Source organism: Antrostomus carolinensis, unplaced genomic scaffold (genome assembly GCF_000700745.2).
Source record: "Antrostomus carolinensis isolate BGI_N321 unplaced genomic scaffold, ASM70074v2 scaffold9360, whole genome shotgun sequence".
In the NCBI taxonomy this organism is placed as follows: domain Eukaryota; kingdom Metazoa; phylum Chordata; class Aves; order Caprimulgiformes; family Caprimulgidae; genus Antrostomus; species Antrostomus carolinensis.
In genome coordinates this window covers 7267-16355 of record NW_010290507.1, presented here as the reverse complement: position 1 = coordinate 16355, position 9089 = coordinate 7267, and the positions used below count along the sequence as shown (strand labels likewise).

Here is a 9089-nt window from a genome sequence, read left to right as displayed (position 1 = left end):
GACTTTACTGACCAGTCTTCTAAACAGTCCAGAGTCTGCCCTCCAGAAGCCCAAGGTGGCTGTTCTACTGACCCCCTCCTTGCTTCACCAGGGATCAAAAATTCAGTCATTTCGTGATCACTGTGTCCCAGGCATCCTCCAACCATCACATCTCCCACAAGGCCTTCTTTGTTTGCAGTCAACAGGTCCAGCAGGGCACCTTCCCTAGTTGGTTCACTCACGAGGTGTGTCGGGAATTTGTCTTCCACGCACTCCAGGAACCTCCTAGACTGTTTCCTTTCTCCTATATTATACTTCCAGCAGACATCTGTTAAACTGAAGTCCCCCACAAGAACCAGGGCTAGCGATCATGAGACTTCTCCCAGCTGCCTGTAGAATATCTCATCTCTCTCTTCATCCTGGCTGGGCGGTCTACAACAGACTCCCACCATGACATCTGTCTTCCTGGACATTCTGCTGATTTTTACACATAGACACTCAACCCTATCATCACCATCATTGAACTCAATGCAATCAAAACACTCTCTAATGTAGAGGACTACCCTGCCTGAAGAGTTTATAGCCAGCCATGGCAGCACTCCAGTTATGCGAGTTGTCCCACCATGTTTCTGTGATGGCAATAATATCATAGTTTTATTGGTGCACAGTGGCTTCTAATTCCTCTTGTTTGCCCATGCTGTGTGCATTGGTGTAGATGCACTTCAGTTGGGCTACTGATCCCCCCACTTTTTGGAGGGGGATAGTCTTAGTTCCTAAGTGAGTACTTGCTATTGTTTCTAACCCATCAATAACCTTTGTATCTCTTCTGCCACTTGGAGTAATATTCTCCACTTCCCCTGAGGCTGCAGACCGGAGAGCCTCACTAACACTCTGTTCCATAAGTATGGAAACAATTAGTTGTGAAGTGATAAATAGCAACTTAAGCACAACACCAGTTTAGTATTTGGGTTTGCTTTGTTTTTAATATTGAGTATTTCTTCTACTCCCCTTGTTTTGGGTTAGCTGCAATTCTGGTCAAAATATTTCCAAATACTGAAATGTCTTATACAAACAGGGCTTTTCTGCACATGCAAATGAAATTTATCTGGTTTTATCTGCCAGTCCTGATAACCAAAATAATGAATTCTTATGTTTTTCTTTCCCAACATAAAGCAATGTTTTTTTCCATAGTTTAGTAAAGAAAAATAAAATCTCTTTTTGTCTGCATAGCGCTGAGATTATGATGTTTTCCTTGGGTTTCCTCTTAAAAACACATAGTTAGAGATTGACAGTCTTTTAGCCCCAAGAAGCAGAGCAGCAATAGTAAATTACAGACTATAAATCAACAGATCACTTTTTTCAAATTTAAGACCTTGAACAAGTACATTCCCTTTGATGTGCTTGAAGTTAAGCAGACATTTCAGTACACTGCTTATGTCAAAAGCATGAATGTGCTGTGTCAGTATATGCATAGGGGCTGCATTGCTGGTGCGGCTTTATCCCAGCTGTATTTATTTAAGGAGGAGATTTCAGATCAGTGGTGTGCCATCATTTCAATAATGGTTTGGGGTTTTTTTTAAAGATTTAATATTTTAAAATTAAAGCTTTATAGTAAATGAAATCTTTACAGTACCACTGTTACAATTGATGTAAATGACATAGAAGAATTTTCAGGAGATGTTTTCCTTTCATTCTGTAACTGCTGGAAATATGCTCATGGTAATAGACAGTGTGGCTTTCTTGCATTGCAGCAGTGCCAGGAGTCAAGCCCCGATCGAATCACACTGTATGGTTTAATGATGAAACCTATCCAGCGCTTTCCACAGTTCATTCTACTGTTGCAGGTAAATAATGTTTACCAAAGGGTTGCTCTTGTTGCATTCTTATGTAGTTTGCCTGTGGGATTGCATCGTAGCTGTCTTCTGCTGGAGGAGAACACTGCAGTGGAAGTGACCACTGAATCATGGGGAAATAAAGACAAAATTTAATGCATCATAACGTGCTGATCTCATATTCTGACTGTAGGGACAGGAAGTAAACACACTGCAGGGAAATCTTAGTGAACTAGATTTACTCTAGATTACTTGCTAGCTTAGATTTAGCTTGTAAATCACTTTGCAGTAAAGCTGTAGTTCAAATGTGCTACTTGTTCGTAACAGTTTGTTAGCTAGTAACACTTCAAAACACCACTAGGAACTTTGTGACATTACTTTCCACTTAAGAAAAATACAAGAGGATGTAATTCATGCCTTGGATAGTTCAGAATATTTGTGGAATGTGGTACACGTCCTCCGGTCTCTTCTTAACAGGGAGTCGAGCTGTAGGAAGAGCACAGTCCCCAGTACAGCCCTGCTCCAGACCAACTTACGCTTTGTAATTCCTTCCAGACCGCAGCAGGTCTGTCCCAGGGAGCGCTACGAGTTAGCTGTGTTCTGCAGGTGCCACAGAGGAGGACCTGCTTTGGGATGCAGGCTCTGGAATTACTGTGGGAGAGCATCCGGGTAGCTAGTCATGGCAAGATGTTTTGAGTTAGCAGAACAAATGGCGTGTGTTGTGGCCTGAAGCCGTAGTGAATACATAAGAATTTTTAAGCGCTATGGGAAAGAAGCAAAAATTTAATTCAAATTGTTCCACTGCACGCCTGCAAAAGGGAAGGATTTTTAGAAGCTCTTGTAACCTCATGAAGTAATGTCTCCTACTGTGAGGTGTGTGCTGTCAGTATTTTAGTGAGGAATAACACTAATAAAGGTAATACAGTATTATTATGATAGTAAATACCAAAAAGTTTTATTTTAAATCATTTTTTACAGACACCTATGTATTATATTATAATATTGTCAAATTACATGCGTTTTTTAATTCGCTTTTACATTTGCATTATTTACACTTATTTTCAAGTTCGTTCGCTGTACTTTCTTTCTGTAAATAAGCAGTATGTGACCCTGTTCAGTATTTTTTTTTAAGAACTATTAAGGTATTTAGGAAAATAAGCAACATGCTGTCTGAATATTCATTAGGTGTTCTTTGGTATTGTTGTTTAGTAGTAGTTGGGTAAAGAATGTAGCAGTGACATTACATCCTGTAATCTTTTGAACTTGACATTGAAATTAAATCTGATTTTAAAAATTTTTTGTTTGTTTGTTTTATCACTTTCCCTCAGGATATGTTGAAGAACACTAATAAAGGACATCCTGACAGATTACCTCTTCAGATGGCTCTTACAGAACTTGAAACTCTGGCGGAGAAGTTAAATGAAAGGAAAAAGGATGCAGATCAGCGTTGTGAAATAAAACAGATAGCAAAAGCAATGAATGAACGTTATCTGAACAAGGTTAGGAAGTATCACAGAATCACAGAATGTTGGGGATTGGAAGGGACCTCGAAAGATCATCCAGTCCAATCCCCCTGCCGGAGCAGGAACCTAAACAATTTTACACAGGAAGGCGTCCAGGCGGGTCTTGAATGTCTCCAGAGAAGGAGACTCCACAACCTCCCTGGGCAGCCTGTTCCAGTGCTCTGTCACCCTCACTGTAAAGTAGTTTTTTCTCAAGTTTAAGCGGAACCTCCTGTGTTCCAGCTCACACCCATTGCCCCTTGTCCTATGTTGGGCATCACTGAGAAGAGCCTGGCTCCATCCTCATGACATTTGCCCTTAACATATTTGTAAACATTAATTAGGTCTCCCCTCAGTAAAGTAATAACATGTGATGGAAGAGTTAGTATATTATTAGTGTCTGGGCCTTGAGAAATCTTTAGAACAGACACCAAAGAGATGCCTGAGGATTTTCTGTAGTGTGCAACAATGTGGGGTCATTCTAGTTGTAGGTGTGAGATGTGAGCTACCTCCGGGACTGAATAGACTCACTGGTTAAATCAGTGTGTGCTGGAGTGGGTGACATGCTGGAATAGCAGCAGCAGTATGAGTGTTCTTTGGCACTGTATAGATAAAGCTGTTTCCTCATCCTGTAGTACAGTCTCATGCACATCTTCTGAAAAATTCTAAATTGAATTTTGAATTTATCCTAGAACTGAGGAATTGCTCCTGTATAAAGGAAGGAACCAGTTCCTTATACTGCAGTGCTTCTGACTATTGGAGCAGTTGAAGATATGCTATTGAATGTGTCCAACATCTTCCTTGTTTTAAGGAACGTCCCAGTCTATTTCATTCACGTATTTGGATTATTCAATAGAAATGTCTTTTTAAACCTGTAGAAGACATTCAGTAGGAAGGAAGTAACAACCTTATTCGAGTTTGCGAGTAGCTATCTGTACTGTTGATATATGTATGCTTGTCTTATTTACATCATATACGTTTCCTCCTTTCCCATGAGATAGAGCATGCATACTTTAATTATTGTTTCCATGAAGTTACAGGTGGTTATACTGTACTCATTCTGAGATGGATTAATGGGGACATGCTGAAGGAGTGCAAGGAGTATTTTTGTTCGTGATGCATAAAAACATAGTTTTCAGGAAAGAAAGTAGTCAACCAGAACACACTTGTTTTAGGCTATTTATATAAAAAAAAATGGGATACTGAATTTATCGTCATGCTGGAACAGTATTTCCATTTTAAGATGGATTCAGGCTTTTTACTTTCTAGTTTTCATATTCCTGCTTCTTGAAGCAGCTACTAATCATCTAGAAATAGTTGAAGGAGCTCCAGACACAAAATGTGCTTTTTAAGAGGTAGTGCAGGTTTCCTTTTGCCAGTCTATATAAACTGTAAAATCTTGTATGTTCTGCACCAGCGGGACAAATTGAGATATTCCTGGATAGTCACTCCAAATCATGTAGGGCCTTGTGTGCCTTGTGGCTTAATAGTTTTGGAATGATGCCAGGCATGGTGAAACAGGCGGTGAAGGAGGTGGTTGGATAGGAAACAGGTGAGTTACAGACCGTTTTGTTCTCTTGGCCACTACGGAGGTGTATTTGACCTGTGCGGAGTCAGTTCATGCTTGCACATGGTGCTGATCCTCAGCCCTTGAAAGCAAATGGCAGGAGCAATTTACATGCCATTTACTTTTGTACATGTTACCTTCTTGGCAGTCTGTGGCAACCTGCCAGCCGTGCTCCTCAGCTAGCCCTGTAGCCCAGGTGGACAGAGCAGGCGGGAGCACTCCTCCTCCCAGCCTGACCTCCTGCTTTGGGACAGCTGGCACCATGCCTACCACTGAAATGGAAGTGCTTCCACTCTGTGGAAGAAGGGATGTGGGAAGGAAACAACAGAAAATTTGGAAGCTATGATTTTTTTTTTTACTAGGGGACCTTTATCAGTGTGGAAGACTTTCAGAGCAATTACGTTCCATATTAAGACCACAAACCCCTGCAGGCCACATTGCTGACAGCAGAAGTTACTGTTTCTCTAAATGAAAAGCAAATCAGTAAAAAGGCTTAATTCTCTTGGCAAATCCACCTGTGAACACTTGTACTAGGATGGCAAGTGGTAACTTGTATTTTCTTCTGGGGTTTTTTTGCATCAGATGTTAGATGTACCATGTCTGATGTCCACTGTTGATTGTTTTTAAAATCTAGCTACTCAGCAGTGGAAACAGATACCTCATACGGACGGATGATATGGTTGAGACCGTTTACAATGACAAAGGAGAAATTATCAAAACGAAAGAACGGCGACTTTTCATGTTAAATGATGTGCTAATGTGTGCAACTGTAAATATTCGGTAAGACTTGATTAATATTTTTTAAATGATCATTCAGGCTTCAGCTGGAATAAATGATGCATACTGAAATTTTTTTTTAATTGTTGTTTTTACCAGGCTAATGATTTCTAGCAGTAGTCATAATACATGGATAACTAGCTTTCTTACAGTCCTCTAAATTCCCTGCTGATGTTTGGAAGTTCTAGAGTAAATTTGTGAGAAAATTATGTCAGTTGAAGATTACAGATAGAAATGCTCTTTAGTGTCTAGTTATTACTGTGTATTAGTCTTCAGCGGAGTGCAGGCATGTCAAGGTAGGATTTTTTAGGATTTTTTTTCTCCTATTCTTCCTTAAATTCATACTGTCACACACAAATCTGTAACTTGACACGAATTGCAAATTTATTTTTAAAAAACCACAAAGCTAATGCATGTAATCAGAAAAAACCTGGAACACGCTGCCAAAGTTCCAGCTGGGGAAGGGTTTTTATCTCTGAGACCAAACATTGAAGGATTAAAGTGGAGGTGCTTTGAAGAAAGCATTTTTTTCATAGTGCCTTTTGTGTTTTAGTTGGCTGTAATTATTACTGTTACTATTCCTCTGTGTATGCCAAGGTCACACTCACGTTCAAATGTTGCTTGTATCATAAATTGCTTTATATGATGGCACATTCTGACAGAGAAAATATAGACCATTAAAATATTCCAAGAACACCTTTTCTTAAGTATAATGAGTTGATATCTTAGTTTATTACTGAACTATGAATACAGTGCATATTTTTGTAATCATATGAATGGTTGGTCTCATGTTAGTGAGTGAGAAGTGCCACTATAATAATAATCAGAATAATAATAACTATATTTCAGAACATGAACAAGCTTATGTCAATTATTGTGTGATTATTTTCCTTTTTAAATTCTCCAGTTCTTTACTAACACCTGGATATTTTCTCATAGTTGTTTGCAAGAAAAATTGCCTTTAACCATTTATATTTTATCTTCTTCTATGCCATCGTTGTCTTTGATTTTTGATGTTTGTCCCTGAAGTGGCAATGTGCAGTCTGTTTTCATTTTTGCATGTGAAAAGTTCATGATTATGCCAAGCCTCTGGGTTCCTTATTAAGTCAACAGTTCTGGTTATCACAGCACTGTTGTTCCCATGGGCATTAACTGGTTTTGAGCAACCTCCTTTGGGATGGTAATTGGGCATGCATGTGTCATGGGTGGTTTGCTGACTCTGAAAAAGTTTAATTAAGGTTTTCTCTAGCAGTTAAGGTTTGCTTTCCAACCCACTTATTTATATAACAATGAGTTGTTAGAATAGTTAAATAGACTTTTAGCTTTATTCACTAGCAAAAAAAGGGTTTGTAACTTCCTCAGGGTGTTCAGTTGTGGGTGGGTGCCCCTGCAAGCTGTGTGTGCGGATTTAGGATTCCTCCATGATTTCATGCACCACTTCTAGATTTTTTTTTTTTTAATACAGAAGGAATTACCTTTGTCATGCAAAATGTAGTTAGGGAGTGAAGGAAATAATCTGCCAGATTTCATATGTGACACCTGTATCCAGTCCAGAAGTTTTTGTTCAAAATAAGCATATGCTATAGAATGTACCTCTTGTCTGCTCAGCTCATGCAGGATGAGCTTTATTTTCTCTCTGTTTTATCTGTTTAGAAGTTAGGCATCTTACCTAAGCTAGGCGTCTGTTATAGCAGTGGTTTTCAAGGTGCATGCCTGCAGATTTGCCCCGGAGCTCTAGACTTCAAAGCTTTGCATGAACATGTAACTGCACATTATGTATCAGCTCACTTTTCTTAACCACCTTTTGTCCAGCCTTTGCAGAAACAGTCAGACACCCCAGGAGCCTTGTGACCATTGGTTCCAGACCAGTTTTCTATAGCTGGCAAAGGACATATGTTTTCTACAGAGTACATGACCCTCAGAAGGTGCTTCTTCACATGCAGTCTAGATGACTGGCTTGAACTCAGAGACCTAACTTTTAAGTAGCAGGAGTTGGACAGAGTGGATGCTATCCCTAGTGACTGAACAGCTGGGTCCTGCCTAGTCTTGTTTTCTTTCTTCTGAACTACATCAAGAGTTTATAAATATTTACTTAAGCTGTGGCACTTGTGGTTTTTGTTCATACTTGCCTCTTCATTGAAGCTAAAGTATGGCTGTGTTGTGAATAGGTAGCTGACTAGCTGAACATCAGTGTTTAGGTACCGTTTTCAAGAAAGACACTTTGCTGATTCCTCCAAAACTTTTCTGTTTCAGTTATGCTTTCTGTGAAGTAAACCTATTTGGTCACTTCAACATCTCTTTTGTCTTCTATAATAAATGTTTGTTATATATGCTTGAATGTGAATAAGGGAATGAAGAAAACATAGAAAAAGGAGTATTAATGCTGTTACTATTCCAAGTGAGCTTCCTCAGTGTGCTCTTTCCTCTGAGATGACTGTTGTGATACACATTTCCTTTACCAGCAGCACCTCATGTGAGATTGCTCTCAGAAGCCACAACAGTTGCAAAGGTCTGCTGTAAAGAACATCCTGGGCTGTAGGGCTGAGCAGAAATGTTAGCTTGTCAACCCTTGTTGCCCTTCCTGCTGCCAGTAGTCAGTCAGAGGTCCCATCATCCATACTTCCCTAAATACAGCAGTTGCTTCTTTTATGCACAGTTTCAAGTCCTGTTCTGAAAAACAGCACAATCCAGAAAAACTGGGAAAAGATGGAGCCACGATATCATCCTAAGCAGTTGTATTAGGATGTCAAAATGCACGCTGATCTTAAAAAGATGGTAATTTATGGTTTTCTATAGAAATGTAAGGACTGTTGTTGGCAGTCCTGTGCTGTTTGTAAACAAGACTGTTGGCACCTGCATAGCTGCTCTTTGCACTCACAGGAAAGGTCAGTCACAGAAGTCAGCCTGATGCATGGATTTGTTTCAAGTTGTGCACGGTGCTCAGACTGATAAACAGCAGATTTTAGAAGCTAAAATAATAAATGAGATTACATGAAACGTGGTTGCTTGTCACAGCAATAATTTGTGCATCTTCCAGCTCTTCCTATGAAAGCAGTGGCACCGTGACAACTGGCCAGAGGTATTTATTGAAGTGGAGCGTACCGCTGGGACAAGTGGAAGTCATAGAGTATGGCAGCAGTGAGGGCCAAGGGGAGAACTGCAGGTTTCCACCCCAGCACTCTGCTGAAAATGTCGTCATTAACTCTAAGCCAAGTAAGTGACGGGAGTTACTGACTTCTACAAACTGTCTTGTTAAAGTCCGTATTTGAATTTCAATGGCTACTAAAAACAAAATAAAGCATTTTGTGCATGAAGACCTCTGTAACATGAAGAGTAATATAACCTCTTTGGAAACGGAGAATCCATAAAGTGATGGCCAGTCTCCTGCTTTGCAAGATGAATTACTTGTGTCTGTCCTGGTTTAGAGTTTTA

At 39.8% G+C, this 9089-nt stretch overlaps 1 protein-coding gene across 1 annotated transcript; it reads left to right on the top strand.

Annotated features, from left to right (window-relative positions):
- Positions 1 to 1705: 1705 nt before the first annotated feature.
- LOC104529188 (rho guanine nucleotide exchange factor 10-like) lies at positions 1706 to 8870 on the top strand (the record flags this gene model as incomplete). Its single annotated transcript, XM_010173409.2, has 4 exons — positions 1706 to 1823; positions 3140 to 3310; positions 5515 to 5660; positions 8695 to 8870. Coding segments are annotated over 4 exons (611 nt in total), but the record flags the coding sequence as incomplete, so codon positions are not given.
- Between the last annotated feature and the right edge of the window lie 219 nt (positions 8871 to 9089).